We start from the raw sequence: 17,326 nt of genomic DNA, 5'->3' as shown, positions 1-17,326 counted from the left end.
ATCTATAAGTTCAAAAACACTTTTACAAAATCATAATAGAATTCTTCATGGAACTTAATTAATAGCTACTATTCATATGAAATGGGAAAGGTCCCAAACAAACAAGAGAATTCAGAAGGAATACAAAAGGAAAATTTGCACCCTACAACATACTGAAATATATAATAAAGCTATCCTAAGATTTGCTCATGTAAGATGGGGAGTTAGATGTTTTGAAAACAAAGCCTCATAATAAGGCATCTAGAAAGACTGCACAAATATTCTTTTATGGTATCAGATATTTGTAATTTATCATCTCATCACACTAGGAAGAACAATGTGAAAACTTCAACAGATTTGGAAAAAGCATTTGATAGAATTCAACACCAAGTACATACATGCATAGAATTCCTAGCTCTGTTCACTGGGAACACCTAGAATACTGACAGTTCAGTAGCACAAGGACACCTTGCAACCAGATCTTGGTTTCTAAGTACCATCCTCTAGTAAATGGAATCAAGATGTAGAGAGAAAGTGGATCTTACAGTTGGGGAAAGAAAATTACTTAAAAAAGCTTAGAATCTCTCATAGACTAATGAAATGCCAAAAAGAAAATGAGGATGTGTCAAAATGACAAAGAAACCAATCTGAAAAAGTCCCAATGCCAAAGGTGGAACAATTTAATAAGTTAAACAATGACAATATTAAATTATGACCCAAATTCTAAAATATATATCCACAATACATACTGATATACATAAATGGTTGAATAAATAAATGTGGGAAAAGTACAAATCCTTCTTTAAGAAGAATTCCAATTGATAAATATAGAGAGAATGAAGGAAATGGAAAACACCATTGGCATATCACAACTGTTACTGCAGGTGAAATCCATTGCACTAAAATTAATGGGCAAAACTTTGAGAAACAGGATATTTGTGTCACCTCAAAATATTCTCATCAGAATATTAATTACTAAGCTAGGCTTGGTGGGACACACTTGAAATCCCAATTACTTGGGAGGTTGAGGCAGGAGGATTGCGAATTCAAGGCCAGTCCTGGCAACTTAGCAAGGCCCTGTCTCAAAATAAAATCTTAAAGAAGGGAGGTCTGAGAAGGTAGCTCTGTAATGGAGCATTTGCCTAGCATGTACCCTGGGTTTGATCCCCAGTACCTCTAAAGAAAAAAAATTACTATGGTGATTTTACTATATACCCACAAATTATATGTTATTCTCTTCCTCTGACTGTGGACTTCAACAAATAGAATATGGAAAGGGCAAAAATGTCACATGACAACAAGAAACCTGGAAGACACTACCCAAACTATGTAATCAGGTTAACATCACTAGTTGCTGTGGATGACACATGCCTCCAAGTAGGATAAGGGTACAATACCCGATTTTCTACCTCCCAAATCCATAACCATTGTCTAAATGTGAAAAAACACCAGACAAACCCAAAGGGATATTCTACAAAATACACAACCAGTACTCTTCAAAAGTATCCAGGTCATGAAAGACTGAGTAAACTATAAGATTAGAGTAAGCCAGAGAGATATGACAAGTAAATGTAATGTGGTATATGGGATAAATCCCGGAATAGGAATAAAGGCATTCATGGAAAATCTGAATGAAGTTTGTAATTTAAAATATTGTGCCAATGTTAAATATCTTAATTTTGATAAGCATATGATAGCAATATAAGATGTTAACAGAGGACTCTGGGTAAAGAGTACATAGGAACACTCTGTATTATCTTTGTAAGTTTTTGTAAATCAAAATTTCTTTCAATAAAATAATTCTAAAAATTAAATATCCATTCAGAAAAACAAATCAGTTTCCTCAATCTGTCAAAGGGCATCCACAAAAAAAGCATACAGTAAACATCTTTAACAGTGAAATACTGAGGTACTCCTCCTTTTAAGATAAAGAAAAAACAGGATGTTCATTTTAAAACTTCTGTTTAAAATTGTTCTGGGGCCAGGTATGGTGTTACACACCTGTAATTCTGACTACTCAGGAGGCTGAGGCAAAGGGATCAAAAGTTCCAGGCTTGCCTGGGAAATTTAACAAGAACTTGTCTTAAAATAAATAAAATAATAATAATAATAATAATAATAAATAGGCTGGGGTTGTAACTGGGGATGTGGTAGAGAGTACCTGAGTTCAATTCCCAATACTGCAAAAAAAAAAATAAACATATTGTTCAGGGCGTCCCAGCCAGTGCAATAAGGCAAGAAAAAGAAAACAGATATTTAGAAAGTCAGATTTAAAATTTTTCAAATTTGTCTTTTTGCAAACGACATGATTGTGCATTGAAGAAATCTCCCCCAAATCTACATGCTACCTGAACTACAAGTGAATTTAGCAAGGTCACAAAATACAAGATCAATACACAAAAATTAATTATTTCTATATGTGGGAAGATGGCTGGAAATTAACATTGGAAGACAAAAATCCAACCACTTACAATAGCATCAAAAAATATCAAATGCTTTGAAACAAATTTAACAATATGTAAGTCCCCTAGACTGAAAAACACAAAATGAATGCTGAGAGTCAATGAAGAACTTATTCAATGGAGAGATATACCATGTTCATAAAAGGCAGGAGTCAATAACATTAAGATATTCCTTTCCCAAACATTGTTCTGTAAAGTCAGTTCAATCACAATTAAAGTCTAGCACACTTTTTAAAATAGGCATTGGCAATTTCATTCTAAAATTTGCATGGAAATATAAAATACTTAAGTAGTCAAAATAATTGTTAAAAAAATTTAGAGAAATTATATTACCAAGTCAAGACTTACTATAGAGGTGGGAATCTAATCCAGAGGTAGAGCACTTGTCTAGCATGCTCAGGGCCCTGAGTTCTACCTCCAGCAAGAAAGAGGGGGAAAAGTAACTTACTATAAACTACATTAAGAAAGTCTGGTACTGATGCAAGAACTAATAAATAGTCCAAGTGGAACAGATCCAGAAAAAGACACAACTATACAATCCTTCATTTTTCAAGAAGTCCTAGTGTAATTCAATGTAAATTTTTTTCAATAAATGTGTAGAGCAGTTGTTTGTCCATATGGAAAATAAATCTTGATCTCACTTTATACATGTAAAAGTCAACTGGCAATCATCACTGACTCAATGTCAGGGCTAAAACTACAAAATGTCTGGAAAAAAATGTAGACAAAAGATTTTAAGACCTTGAGTGTGTGTGTGGAGGGGGGATGATGAGGGTGGGAGAAAATTTTGTGAGTAGGATACAAAAAAAACCAAAAGCAAAACAAAAATCACCTACTCCTTTTTCCACCCCCAAAACATCCTTGATAAACTGGATTTCACAGAAATAATTCTGCTCATCGAAAAACAACATTAAGCCGGGTGTGGTGGTGCACACCTGTAATTCCAGTGACTCAGGAGACTGAGGCAGGAGGATCATGAGTTCAAGGCCAGCTTCAGCAACTTAGAGAGGCCCTGAGCAACTTAGTGAAAGCCTGTCTCTAAATAAAATATAAAAAAAGTCTGGGGATGTAGCTCAGTGGTTAAGCGCCCCTGGGGTTCCATCTCTGGTACCAAAAAAAAAAAAAAAAAAAAAAAAAAAAAAAAAAAAAAAAAAAAGAAAGAAAGAAAGGAAGAAAGAAAAAAAAAAAAAGAAAGGAATTTAAAAAGATACCATTAAGAGACTTAATAAGCTAGGGAGTGAAACTCAGTGATGCTTGCCTAGCATTCCAGAGTCCCTGGGTTCAATTGCTGGTTCTGCAAAAGGTAGGGTGGGAGCCAGGTACAGTAGCACACACCTGTAATCCCAGAGGCTAGCTACAGAAGGAGGATTACAAGTTTAAAGCCAGTTTCAGCAACTTGCTGAGGCCCTGAGCAACTTAGTGAGACTCCACCTCAAAAATTTTAAAAATTTAAATTAAAAGGGCTGGGGGTGTGGCTTAGTGGTTAAGTGCCCAGGTTCAATCCCTAGTACCAAAAAAAAAAAAAAAAAAAAACCCAAAAAACAAAAAACAAGGTGGGCGAGGTATGGGGGAATAAAGAGAGAGACTGACTAAATAGGCAAACTTCAAGGGAGAAAACATAAGCAAACATGCACTTGACAAAGGTTTCCTATCCAGAATATGCTAGGAACTAAAACTCATTCACAAAAAAACCACCCCAATTTCAAACATATTTGAACAAGCTTGTCACAGAAAAACCTGAATGACCAATAAAGATAAAAATGCTTAACATTATTAATGTTCATGGAAATATAACCAACTTACCTGAGGACCGTAAATTCAGTTTCTTAGTGTATACAGGTTATGCATATCCCTTACCCAAAATGCTTGGGACCAGAAGTATTTGGGATGTTTTGGGTTTTGAAATATTTGCATAAATACAATGGGATATATTAGGGATGTGACTCAACTCGAAACATGAAATTCATTTATTTTCATATATACTTTATATACACAGCTTGAAGATTATTTATACAATATTTTTGTTGTACACCTGCATTTCGACTACAACCCATCACAGGAGATCAAGTTTGGAATTTTCCACTTGTGGCATCATAAAATTTGCTCAAAAAGTTTGGCATTTGGGTATTTCAGAAAGATTTTGGGTTTTCAGATTAGGGATACTCAACCTATACCCAATATATGTCCACCAATGGGAAGTTTTAAGAACATTTGTAGCAATTAAAAATGAGCCAACATTGAAAAAACTCAAATGCTCACTAATAAGAAAATGGATAAACCGTTAGTATAGCCATGTACATACTATAGGAGATGGTAAATTTTTTCTGTAAATGGCCAGATAGGAAATAATAATAATGACTGGAGACTACTGAGCAGGCATGGCTATATTCCAATGAAGTTTTATGTATGAAAATATGAAGAGGGCTGGAACTGGCTCACAGGTCATGTTTTGCCAACCTTTGATATAAGGGTAAAAAAAGCAAACAAAATGGCTTATATGTGCAACATGAACGGGCCTCAAAGGTACCATATGAATAAAACAATGAACTATACAATTCCCATTCTACAAAATTTAATAACATTTGAAAATCATCCACGGCAACTGAAATCAAGACAGAAGTTGATTGCGGGAGGCAAATGTTTGGCTCTATCAGTGTAAAGGCACACAGGGAACTGCTGCAGGGATAAAAATGTTTAATATCTTTATCTGGCAGTGGTCACACAGGTGTATGTAATTTCATTAAGCCACACACTTTGTTTTGGTGTTTTTATTGTACATATAGTTCAACTTGGAGATAAACACAAATTAGTCAAAGATCAGAACATAGGTTGAAAGGTATTATCTAGAACTCAAAATGGATTAAAAAATTTATTTATATATACACATATGTACTAGATTAAAAACATAAATGTTAAGGTGGAGAAAGTCTAATGCAAGTCAAATCATACTTCCTTAAAGAATAGAAAAGAATGGGGGAAGAGATAAAGAATAATACTTTATTGAAGAAAGGAAAACATTAGAAATAGGCACATATTATATACATATATATGCACACTTATACATATATATGTATGTACACAAATACATACCTTGTCCCAAAAGGTCTTGAGCTTGCACACATTCTTCTTGATCATATAAGGAGTAATTAAGACCATAAAGCAATTCTCAAATTTCAAAGAATCAATAGCATAGACAAATTTCCTGACTATAATGCAAATTAGAAATCAGTAACCAAAGAATAACTCAAAAACTGTGCACACTGGAACTAGAGAATACTTCTAAAAATCTCAAAGAAAGAAAAACACAATGGAAAACATTTTTAATTTTTAAAACTGAACAATATACTACATATGAAGCAACACAAGTGAAAATCTGTCATATTTGCAGATGACAAGAAGAGCCCAGAAATAAGACCAAACATATCTGGCCACTGTATATGACAGAAGCAGTGCCATCAATTACGGGCACTGGGACAATTACTTTTCCACATGGGACAAAGAAAATCAATCTTGACTGCACAACATGATCAAAATACATACATCTATACACACACGTGCATGCACGCCTCAGGTAAAGAGCTGCATGAACAACATACAAACTTTAAAATCTTTAGAAATAACTTTAGGAATATATTTAACAGCAAAGAATATTTTAAGATATAAAAGGCAAAAGGGAAAAATTAATGTCTGCAGTTTATTATCTGCAAGTTTATATAAACAGAAAAGGACCTGCATCTAGAATCATGTTTTCCAAAAGAAATTTCTACAGTGTTGTAAATGTTCTTTTCTAGGATACAATGTAGTACAATATAACAATAAAATAGAAAATCATCTGTTGCTGTTGAGTACCAAAAATGTGGAACTGAGTGGCTGAAGAACTGAAATTGGTAAAGTAATACGAGGATATGTTAGCACTTTTAAATCCTGAGTGACAGTCTATAAAGTTATGTTCTTAATTTTTTCAGCATTTAATTTTTCCATAATAGAATCTGATTTTAGCTTAAATTTCTAAATAAAATATAATTCCAATTTTGTGCAAAATACGTAAAAGTGACTTTTTAGAGAAGGAAAGCATGCCAAATGATTTTGACTTTCTTCTAAATGTTTTTTAAAAAAATTATAAGCTACTTTGAGTATCAAAACAAAGAATTTAATGACTACGGATATGTCCAAAGAAATTATGAAATAAAATATCACCAATATTAAATTCCCTAGGTACTTCTACCTGGTCAAGACTTTTTGTAAGATGGAAAATATGAATAATAGACTTAGAGCCCTGGATTTAGGCTTCTTCATTATGTAACATGCATAGTTTAATATATTTGCGGGAAGTTTAACGTATAAACCTCTATATCACTTAACAAGGAGTTATAAAGTAAACACTGGTGTAATCATCGCCCAGGTCACGGCCAAGGAGGTAAGGCATTTACAGCATGACCGAGTCTGTGGTATGTTCTCTCTCTCTCTCTCTCTCTCTCTCTCTCACACACACACACACACACACACACACACACACACACACACCCTCTCCAGGAGGTGACGACCAGCCTGACTTTTATGGTATTACTGGTGTTAATTTACATTTTTTTTCTTTACTACTTCTAATGTCTTCCTGCGCATCCCTGAACAATAGCTTTGCCTTGCCACGTTCTGAATTTTACATAGATGATATCATACAGTATTCTTTGGTAACTTTTTTTTTTTTTTTGCTTCTTGGCTCAACACTGAAACATGCCTGTGTTCAAACAAAACTACTTCATTCGCAGCTGTACCGTGTTCTGTTCCATGGCCAGCATGCCATTTGCATTTTTCCTTCAGATGGACAGGAAGGCTGCTTCCATCTTTTGGCACTATAGTAAACCTTCTTGTTCACATCCTCCTGTGTATATGTTGAAAATTTATCTAGGGCAGTGGCTTTCAAACTTTTTTGACCATGACTCATACTGAGGAATGACGTTTTACATCATTACACACATCTGTGTGTGCATAAAACTGGGGCGGGGGGAGAATCATAAAGCAAATACTCTACGACCTGAGACATTCTGACATTTTCTATTTTCTGGTAGTTCGTGTTTAACAAACTCAGGTTCATTATCCTCTTAAGTGATTCCACGACCCACAAACGTGAGCTTCAGATTTTAAAAAAACATCAGTCTAGAGGCTGCATAGCTAGGCGCAGGACTGCTCAGTCGTGAAACGCTGCCATCAGTGTCTTCAACTTTTTCTGATCTTTAACTTTTAAATAAATGTTCTTATCTCAGAGTATATGGATTTACTATTTCAGAGAGAAAACCAAGAGCCATCATAACATTTTATCTTTTCATTCGTCATAAACAGTATCAATCACTTACCAGGTGCCAAGCAAGCCACCACTGGGCTCCCAGCAAGACCGATGGGTTAATACGCGGAGGGAGGGGGTGCGGAGGGGAGAACTTCAGGGACCAGGGACCAGGACCTCAGCAAGACCCCAGAAAGCTCACAGGAGAGACCTCCGATCCTGCCTGGGCGGGAGGAGTTACAGGAGGATTCCTGGAAAAAGGAGGACCTAAGTTGGGATTTCTATTTTAAATTTTTATTGTTTCCCCAAACATAAGAGTAACACATTTGGTGAAAAAAAAAAAAAAAAAATCTTCCAAAATTCCATAAATTCAGTTCAGTATAAAGTACAAATCCCCACTACCGTCCTTAAAGTTGGATGCAGAGACTAAATACCCTTAGTCTCTGTTGCATGATCAATTATCCTAATCCAAGAAATTTTTAGGAGTCCACATTTTAAAAATAGTTTCCTGAACACCGCCGATAAGAGTCCATCACATAAAAGGATCAAAAATAACAGCCCCCACAATGGGCGAAAATGCACGCCTCTCGGGTTTCCGCGCACAATTACTTTTTAACAGACTTTCCCCCTCTGTGGCCTTTTGGCGAGCCCAGCGTGCCAGGTCTTCAACATCGCGTCTATTTGCCGCAGACCAAATCCACGCGAACGGGTCGGCAAGGGGCATTAAAAAGGACCAGGCGACAGCATTTCGCCCCTGGCACCCTGGCGCGCCGGGTGACAATCTGTTGGAGTTTCGCACTTCGCCCGTGGAGCCCGGGACCCCGTCACGTCCGCGGCGCGTCGCCACCGGCACACCCTCCCCAGCGCGGCAGCAGCGGAGCGCCGAGGACCGGCCCGCAGCGCGGCAATGCCGCCGCCAGCTGCCCGCCACCCAGGCCCGCGCCGCCCGGCGGCTGCGAGCACCCGGCACCTACCCTGCGGGGCGAGAGCCCCCCGGAACTCAGGCGAGGCTGCTCACACGCGCCGCCTCCGCGGCCATGACGGCAACCGGGGAAGCGCCCCGCGCGCCAAGGCCCGCGCTCCGCTGCGCTGGGAGCACGGCTGCCGCGTCCGTCTGTCTGCTCGCCCGCCAGGAGAGTGAGGCCGGAGTCCGCCCCAGACGTGTCTAAATCAAGGCTCGGGGCGTTACCGACGGGCTGAATGACAAATGGCAGATGCCGTGGGCTTTGCCGCCCGCGGCAGCCAAGAGGATGGCTGCGCCGAGGAGGCCGCGCACAGGCGGAGCCCGGGAGCCGGAACGGCGCGTCCGCGAGGAGGGCGCTGGGGCCCCTGGCGGGGGCGTCACGTGGCAGGAGGAGGCCCCGCTGGGGAGCCGGGGGGTCGACTGCTGGGGCGGAGGAAGAGGACAGGCGCCCAGACGCCAGGCCGATTGAGTCATCGGCGTGGGCAAAGCCAACGTCGCCCAGGTGCAGAGCTGGCGCAGGTAGACCTGAACCAGCCCGAAGCCCCCCTACCACAGACTGTTCACTTAAGTCGCCACCAGAATGAGCCAAATCATAAATGAGAAACAGCACAGATGCTGAAGCACGTTGAGATAGGCTGAACTAACTTATCTCCTCTGCGTGCAGCGTTGAAGTTTTGGCTGCTGGTGAGCCACGCACTGTCCTAAGCACCCCACAGGTGAAGACATTTAACCCTCATGCCAACCCTAGGAGGACCACTGTTATTCCCATCGGACAGCTGAGGAAACGAAGACACAGAACGATGAGACAGAAGTAATTCCGTAGTTGTGGACTCACATTGTGTATGCTTTAAGTAACTTAAAATGTTTTCAATGTTGCTGTAGTTTAAGAAAAAGCTAAGGTGAATCGCCAGCAATGGCTTTCTTCCTTGCAAGTTGTACATTCCTAGGAGAGGCCCATGAACGTTAAGTGAAAAGACTAAGGATCCAAGGAATTTCCTGTGTGTTTTAGTTTCAGGCAGTCTCATATCTGAGAGATGAGATTAATCAGCAGCTCACGCTTCCACCTACCTTCAGCAGCAGTCTCTGAATTTCCATTGCTTATATTACTTTAGGTTTATTAGCAATTAGCATTTACAATTGCTCTGCAACCTTATTCTCCTAGGCATTTAGTCTTAAATCCACATTTAAATGAATTTGATAGTCACCATGACTTATTCATTCCTGGATTCTTTATTTTTAGCTAGTATCTAATGAACTACCTTCTTTTTCAAGCCCTTTTCTTAATGAGGGCTTATAGAGTACCTAATATTTGAGAGAGTCTGCTTTCTGTCCATATGTAAGTAAAAACTGAGCTAGGTATGTATTTTGAATACACACCTTCCTTTAAAACCTACGAGAACAAGGTAATTCCTTCACTGATTTCTGACATGAAGGACTTCTGGGGAGCAGTTGGAATCCTATGTAACCTTTACCTTGATGGGGGCTTGATCTTCCTGCCCTGATGCCCGAAGAATTCATCATTTAAGTACTGTTAGTATCCTTACCTGGGCTGCGACTCAGCGTCAACTACTCTATTCATTTTCCCCTTGCATATAGTATGGTCTTTCAGTTTTTAGATTCCATTCATAGTACGTAGCCGAATCGGCTTCAGTTTTAGGGATGAGTGTTGTTTCTGTCTACTTTTTTCTAGAAACTGAAGGATTTCAGACAAGGAGTAGGAGGAAGGGGGTGTGTGGAACTCAGCCTAGACGAGTGTAGAGCTTTCGGGGGAATCCAGCCATCGCTGCTGAGTCCTGGATGCCCTCCCCAGCCCTGCTGGCTGGGAGCAGCCTGCCTGCTTCGTGTGCTCCGTGCAACAGGGAACTCCAGAATGTGGCACCTCTCCGGCCTCCGGCCAGCCTGGGCAGTGCTGTGGGCATTTCGTGGGGTTTCCACTCACTCCTTTCCCAAGTGGAGGGCGTTTGTGAGAATTCTCAGGATGGGGTCTGATTATCTTTTTCCTCGACATGTCTCACAGGGGTGGGAGGAGGACTTGGGTGGGTACAGGCACAGGGGAGCCACACTTTGTCAGCACTGCTGCTTTGCCATCACCTCTCAAATTTTACATTAAGTTTAGATATGCTCTTCTTTTCTTTGGTTTATAGCAGGCGAGGTTTTTTGTTTTGTTTTGTTTTGTTTTTTTCCCTGCTTTCATTTGGATAGTTTAGGGATTTGATTTTTTTTTTTTTAATGCTTCCTGTACCACATACATCCAGAAGTCTATCTTTTTTTCTCTCTCCCATACGTGATAAATTATTTGAAAATCCCTTTTATCTCTTTCCACAGTTCTCTTTGAACACAGGTTTGTTGCCCAGTAGCTGACACCTTCCTTTCCTCTAAGCCTTCCCTCAGCGACACATACTTCAACATTACAGTGTCCCAACAAGGTCCTAAAACAGAGGCTGCAAACTCAAATCTCCATAAGGTCTAAATCAGTGAGGAATAATGCAGCTCTGGTACAGTGACAGAGCATCCTTGTATAAGGGGCAGGTGGTGTACAGATCACGCCAATGGCTGCTCTGTGGGAGATCACAGCACAGTCACCAAATCTCTATAATTGTCAAGTATGAGATGCGATATGAAATCTCCTAATTTTGGAAACACTACAGTGGAATGAAGTATCTCTCAAGGCCAAAGCAAACCTAAGGGTTTCCAGTGTATCTCCATCATAGAAAGAACCACTGAGGGAAAATTATATAAATATTCTTTTTTTCCTTCTAAGTATTTTGAGGTATGGTTCACCCTGCCCCCCGATTCTTCAATGACTTAAATTTTCTTTATCAAATAAAGAACAAGATGACTGATGCTGACATACTTACAATTTGATACAGTGTGTCAGGACCCAACACATTCAGAAGAGTTTTCACCAAGAGGAACAGCTATGATGGGGCTGAAATTAAAACACATTAACAAAATAATGGGGAAAATATCTTTTAATTGATAAAGGCATTTGATAAAATCTAATCGCCAGTCTTGAAAACAAAAAACTAGGAATACAATGGAACTTCTTATTCCTGATAATGTTTATGGTTATTTCCTATAGCTGGTAGATTACCACAAATTGGTGGCTTCAAACAAGACAGATTTTCTCAGTTCCAGAGGACTGAAGTCTGAAATCAAGGTTTCAGCAAAGACCACGAGCACCCTCTAGTGGCAACAGAGGAGAATCTTTCCAACTTTCTTTCAGTTTTAGGTGGCTCTTGGCATTCCTTGACTTCTGTGGCTTGTACCCACACCATTCCAATCTCTGCCTCTGTGTTCACAACTTGTGAACTGTGTGTCTATCTTGTGAGGACACCTGTCATTCTATGTAGGACCCACCTGAATAACATGGTGATCTCAATTCACAATCCTCAGACTAATTGCACCTGCAGAGACCTATTTATTTATGTCTTCAAATAAGGTAACAACCACAGATTACAGAGGTTAGGACATAAGACTTATCTTTTGTGGGGCCATCTTTCAATCCTCTACAACAGATAAAATCCAGTCATCTTTGTTGCAGAAATTGAAAAGCTAATTCTAAAATTTCTATGGAAAATGAAAAGTACCTAGAAAAGAAAAAAATTCTTAAATAATCTTAAAAGTTGGAAAGTTCATGCCACCTGATTTTAAGGTCTACTATCAAGCTAGAATAATTAGGACAGTCTTGTGCTACTGTAAGAAAGCATGGGAAGGTATACTGAGTCCAGAAGTACAACCACACATGATTCTTGACAGAGGTGCAAGTAATTCAATAGGAACATGAATAATTATGTGGAAACTGCTTGTCTATATGGAGAAAAAATTTCTACCTGCAGTTCACACCATACCCGAAAAATGAAGTCAAATTAGAACACAGACCTAACTAAAAAACTTCGAGAACTGCCCTATTCAATACAATAGCCATTAGCTGTACATAACTATGGAATACTTGAACCATAGTTAGTCCAAACTGAAAGGTGGTATAGGTTAAAATATAAATATATAAAGTCTGGCTTCCAAAATCTCAGGATAAAAATAAGAATGTAAACTATCTCATTAATTTTTATATTGATTAAATGTTGAAATAATATTTTTGACATTGGTTTAAATAAAATATATGGTTTAAAATTAACTGAAGCTATTTTTACTTTTTTAATGTGGCTGCTATAAAATTTTAAATTACATTAAATTATATGGCTTACATGATATTTCTGTTTGACAACATTGTTCTGGAAGAAAAACTAGGGATAGACAAAGATTGGTTGATAGGATACACAAAGCAGTGATCATAAAATAAGTTGGTAATTGGATTTACTAAAAATAAAACCTTCTATTCTTCAGGGGAAAACCATTAAGGAAATTAAAATTCAAGCCATGTACTGGGAGAAAATATCCCATGTATATAGATATATAGATCTGACATAGGACTTGTATTAGAACATTTGAAGAACTTACAATAAATATAATAGTGCAGTTTTAAAATGGGCAAAATGCTTGAAAAGAACTTCACCAAAGATATGTGGATGAGCACATGAATACAATTTAACACCACTTTCCTAATGACTAATGAAAGTTAGCACATGAATACAATTTAACACCACTTTCCTAATGACTAATGAAAGTTAAAATGACAATACCACTGCATATGGACCAATACAGCTAAAATTAAAAAGACAATACCAAGGGTTGGAAAAACCTCAACTCTCACACGTTCTTGAAGGGAAAATAAATTGATCATTTGAAAGTTTTTTTTATAAACAAATAACCCAGCAATCCCACTCTTAGTATTTATCCAAGAGAAATAACATGTCTGCACAAAGATGCAAAAATAATATTAGTCCCAAACTCGGACAACCCAAATGTCGGTAATAAAATGAGCAAACTTCTGATAGTGTTGCCAACATAAATCTAAAATGCACTGTGCAGAGTCCAAGAAACCATCTGTAAAAGGTAGCATATGATTTGATCATACTTACATGAAATTTTAGAAGGACAAATCTCATCTATAGTGACAAAAAGCAAATCGGTGGTTTCCTAGGGTAGATGTAGGAAAATCATGAGGGAACCTGGGGCAATGGAAATGTTTCATATTTTAGTGAGAAGATTACAGCGTTCTATATATTTGTCATATGTGTAATAAAATATCTATATTTTAAGTGTAAATTAAACCTCAACAATGTTAACATTTTTCTATTCTTTATTTCAATAGGATGGGTAAAAAGAGACAGTTTTTAATCTTCTTCCACAACAGTTTAGATTAGAATTCACCTTCCCTGTTTTTCTTGCAAACTCTTCCATCGGCTCTCCCTAGCATATTACCAATTCACTTTCCCACCGGGAGGGTATACGTGGCACAGATGAAACTCAAACTGAGTCATTCCTCGGGCTCCTAATCCAGTGTTCTTTAACAATAGCAATCAGCCATGGAGCGATCGCATTACAGTTTACATTCTAATAACCAGATTTTAAACCATAACTTAAAAAATCTTTCAGTGCATTCAACTCAACAAATATTTAAAAGTGCCTAGATTTCATTTCCTCTAACCAAAATATAAGTTAACATTTTAAAACCTAGAAAAGCATGTAGTTCTTTTGAGGTTCATGGCTTCTGGCCAAACCACCTCTCACTGACCTTGTGTTGGCCTCTCTCAATCTCCGTGTGTGTGTGTGTGTGTGTGTGTGTGTGTGTGTGTGTGTGTGTGTTGGGTACTTGCACATGGCAAGTGAGCACCTACCACTGTACTACATCCCCAGGCCTTTATTTTGAGACAGGGTCTTGATAAGTTCCCCAGGCTAGCCTGGAGAAACTGCCTCAGCCTCCCAAGCAGCTGGGGCCACAGGCATGTGCCACTGTACCCTGCTTCTCTTCTGAGACTCTAAGGTTGGCTCCTAGGATTCCCGCCTCCTTCCCTGAGCTTGTCACTATTTGCAATGAGCTCCCCATCCAGGTATCACTTCCTCAAATAAGCCTCCCATGAGAACGTTTTTTTTTTTTTTTCCCGATAAGCTAGACTTAAGTCCATTTCTATCTTCAACTGATTAACATTTGGTAAGCATAGTAGGATTGAAAGGAGATGCTTGGCATATGCAGCTCCTCTGCTTAGACTCCTTACTTTTTCTCTATTTAGAGAAATCTCTATTTACATGCATGTTGGATAATACAATAAGAAAATGATAATTACCTCGCCATACATCAAGGATCACAAGAAGGCACATAGCTGCGGCTCCCGTGAGGGTCGCCACTGATTTGAATATCTATGTGTTTTCTAATTTTACAATAAAATGTAGTGTTGTGACTCTAGTTACACAAGATGGAGATATGAATTTTAAACACATTCAGTGTCTAGCTTGAAACTAAAATACCACATTAAAAATAAGGGGAAAAAATCCCACTTCGCCTTTTATTAATAAGCAACCAGAATCAGTGAGAAGTAATTTAAAATAGAATCAACGGCATCAATTTTCTTTCCTGTTTCATGTGGCATGGAAAAAAAAGCAAGTTGACAATGATTGACCAAACGCTGGGCTTTAGAGCAAAGAAGTGAAAGTCATTTTCAGATGCCAGATATCGATATTTATTCTATTTTCCCATCTACTCTAATTAAAATTTCATCATAAAATTCACCAGCAAAGGTAAGAAGAGGGAAAAGTGGTAAATGCCTTTCATAATGTAGGAGTATTAGCGGCTCTTTTTTGTGGGTGTGGGAATCGAACCCAGGACCTTGTGTGCACTAGACGAGCACTCTACCTTTGAGCTATAGCCACAACCCTCAGCTGCCCATTTTAAAGAATATGGCAGGTTAACCAAGCACCTGGCCACCTCTTCCTCCCAAACCTCTGCTGAGACAAGGACATTAGAAGGGACACAAGGACAGCAGTTGAGACCTCCACAGATTTTGAAAGAATTTTGAAATACAAATGGAGGACTGATAGGTAACTTAAGAGGGCCTCAACACTTCAGAGTACCAGGGAGCAAGAAGTCCAGGTGGGGACTCCAAGAAAGCATTTGTTGAAAGTCTATTTTGTAGAGCATTTGGGTGACCAGGTCTCTTCTGATAACTCAGGGACTCGGGGAACTACACCTCCCACAACCCAGAAGGAACCAGAGATTTATTATCTGGGCGAATTAAACTGAGAAAGATTCAGAGTCAGAGATCAGCGAGCAGGAGGCTTGAAACAAGAGAATTACCGAACATCTAAACTGAACATGAGCCATGAATGTGTAGTATTTGACTTTAAATAATCCTACACAGAAAAAAAAATTTAAAAATTAAAATCATAATAAACTACTCTGCACTAGTTATATATCTGTTTCACCATCTTCCCCAGAACCCCCACTGGTACTGGGGATTGAACCCAGGGGTACTCAACCACTGAACTTTATGCCCAGCCCATTTTTATTTTTATTTTGAGACCGGGCCTTGTTAAGTTGTTGAGGCTGGCTTTCAGCTTGCAATCCTCCTGCCTCAGCCTCGTGAACCGCTGGGATTGTAGGCGTGTGCCACATTTCACCATGTTCTCGATGGTTCACCTCCAAGTTCTCCCTTGCTCTTTGGAGTTGACAGTCTCTTTGGAGTTAACCCCTACTCTTGGTTCACTGATTTTGCCCACAGTTTCTCAGGATCATCAAGGTATTTTACTTTCCCTCCCAAAATATCCCTGGGGACTCAAACCCTTGCTTTCTCAGAAGCTCCTGCCCTCCTCCTGAGAGCTGGGGTTCACCAACAAGGACAGAGGAGCCACAAAGGACTGGGGGCTCTTCATGTACAGGCTGCAGGCTAAGACTGTGCTTTATAGTCTTTCAATGGCTGATAAAAATCAAAAAAGAATATCTGATGACATGAAAATTATATGAAATTCAAATTTCAGTGGCCATAATGAAGTTTGACTAGAGCACAGCCACACTGGCTTTAACGAGGGCAGAGGTGTGACAGGGATCCGTGTGGTCTACAGGCCCCGAACTGGGTAACATCCAATCTGTTTGAAAATTTAGAGCAGTGTGGGGTGGGGGTGGGGGGCAGGGGGAGCCCAGGCTGAGCACCTTGCCCTAAAGGTCCAGGCACTATCCTGACATCAGGCCGGGACGCCCTGTCTCCAGCTTGTTGTCCTTGTCCTTCTGATCCTCAACCTCCTGCAGGGCATTCCCTTCCTGGGACTGTCCTAGGCTTCTCCCTCTACCCAGCAGCCCCCCATCTTACTGCCTGTTCTGGTTGGAACATTGTAATCCTCTGCAGAGTTCACCCTGAGACTTCACCAATGTGACAGTACAGAGCAATAATGCCTCTGGGGAGGTGACTGAGCCATGGGCCCTCAGGGAGGGTCAGGTCCTGACGAAAGGCAGAAGGATGGAGATTCACTCTTTCCTGTTCTGCCACGTGGAACGGGGCTTCCCTGCTTCTGCCCTTCCATCCCCTCCTGTGAGAGGGTACAGTAAGGAGCCCCATCTCAGAATCAGGACAGCCCTCACCCGAAGTCACATCTGCTGCTGGGGCCTTGACCTTGCATATCCTAGCTTCCAGTGGGAAAATAAATTTCTTCTTGATAATTTGCCAGTCTAAGGCATTCTGTTATAGCAGCAGCACAGAGGGACTAAGACACTGACCTTCCTCCTCTCTCCTCTGATGCTGTCCACAGCCTCCG

General features: G+C 39.6%; 1 protein-coding gene across 1 annotated transcript in view; it reads right to left on the bottom strand.

Moving 5' to 3' along the window:
- Nucleotides 1–9,778, bottom strand: part of LOC306665689 (uncharacterized protein) — a gene marked incomplete at its 5' end in the record, with an annotated part of 34,645 nt that extends 24,867 nt beyond the window's left edge. Inside the window, 3 exons of the mRNA XM_079147346.1 lie at nt 7,793–7,970; nt 8,694–9,323; nt 9,752–9,778. Of these exons, the coding sequence (XP_079003472.1) occupies nt 7,839–7,970; nt 8,694–9,323; nt 9,752–9,778 (789 nt within the window). The 3' untranslated portion in view covers nt 7,793–7,838. The remainder of the gene's footprint in view (nt 1–7,792; nt 7,971–8,693; nt 9,324–9,751) is intronic.
- Nucleotides 9,779–17,326: the final 7,548 nt, after the last annotated feature.

This window comes from Sciurus vulgaris, assembly GCF_902686455.1.
Source record: "Sciurus vulgaris genome assembly, chromosome: 7".
NCBI classification, from domain to species: Eukaryota; Metazoa; Chordata; class Mammalia; order Rodentia; family Sciuridae; genus Sciurus; species Sciurus vulgaris.
Note: the sequence above shows the minus strand (reverse complement) of the source record. Positions and strands in the feature narration are given on the sequence as shown.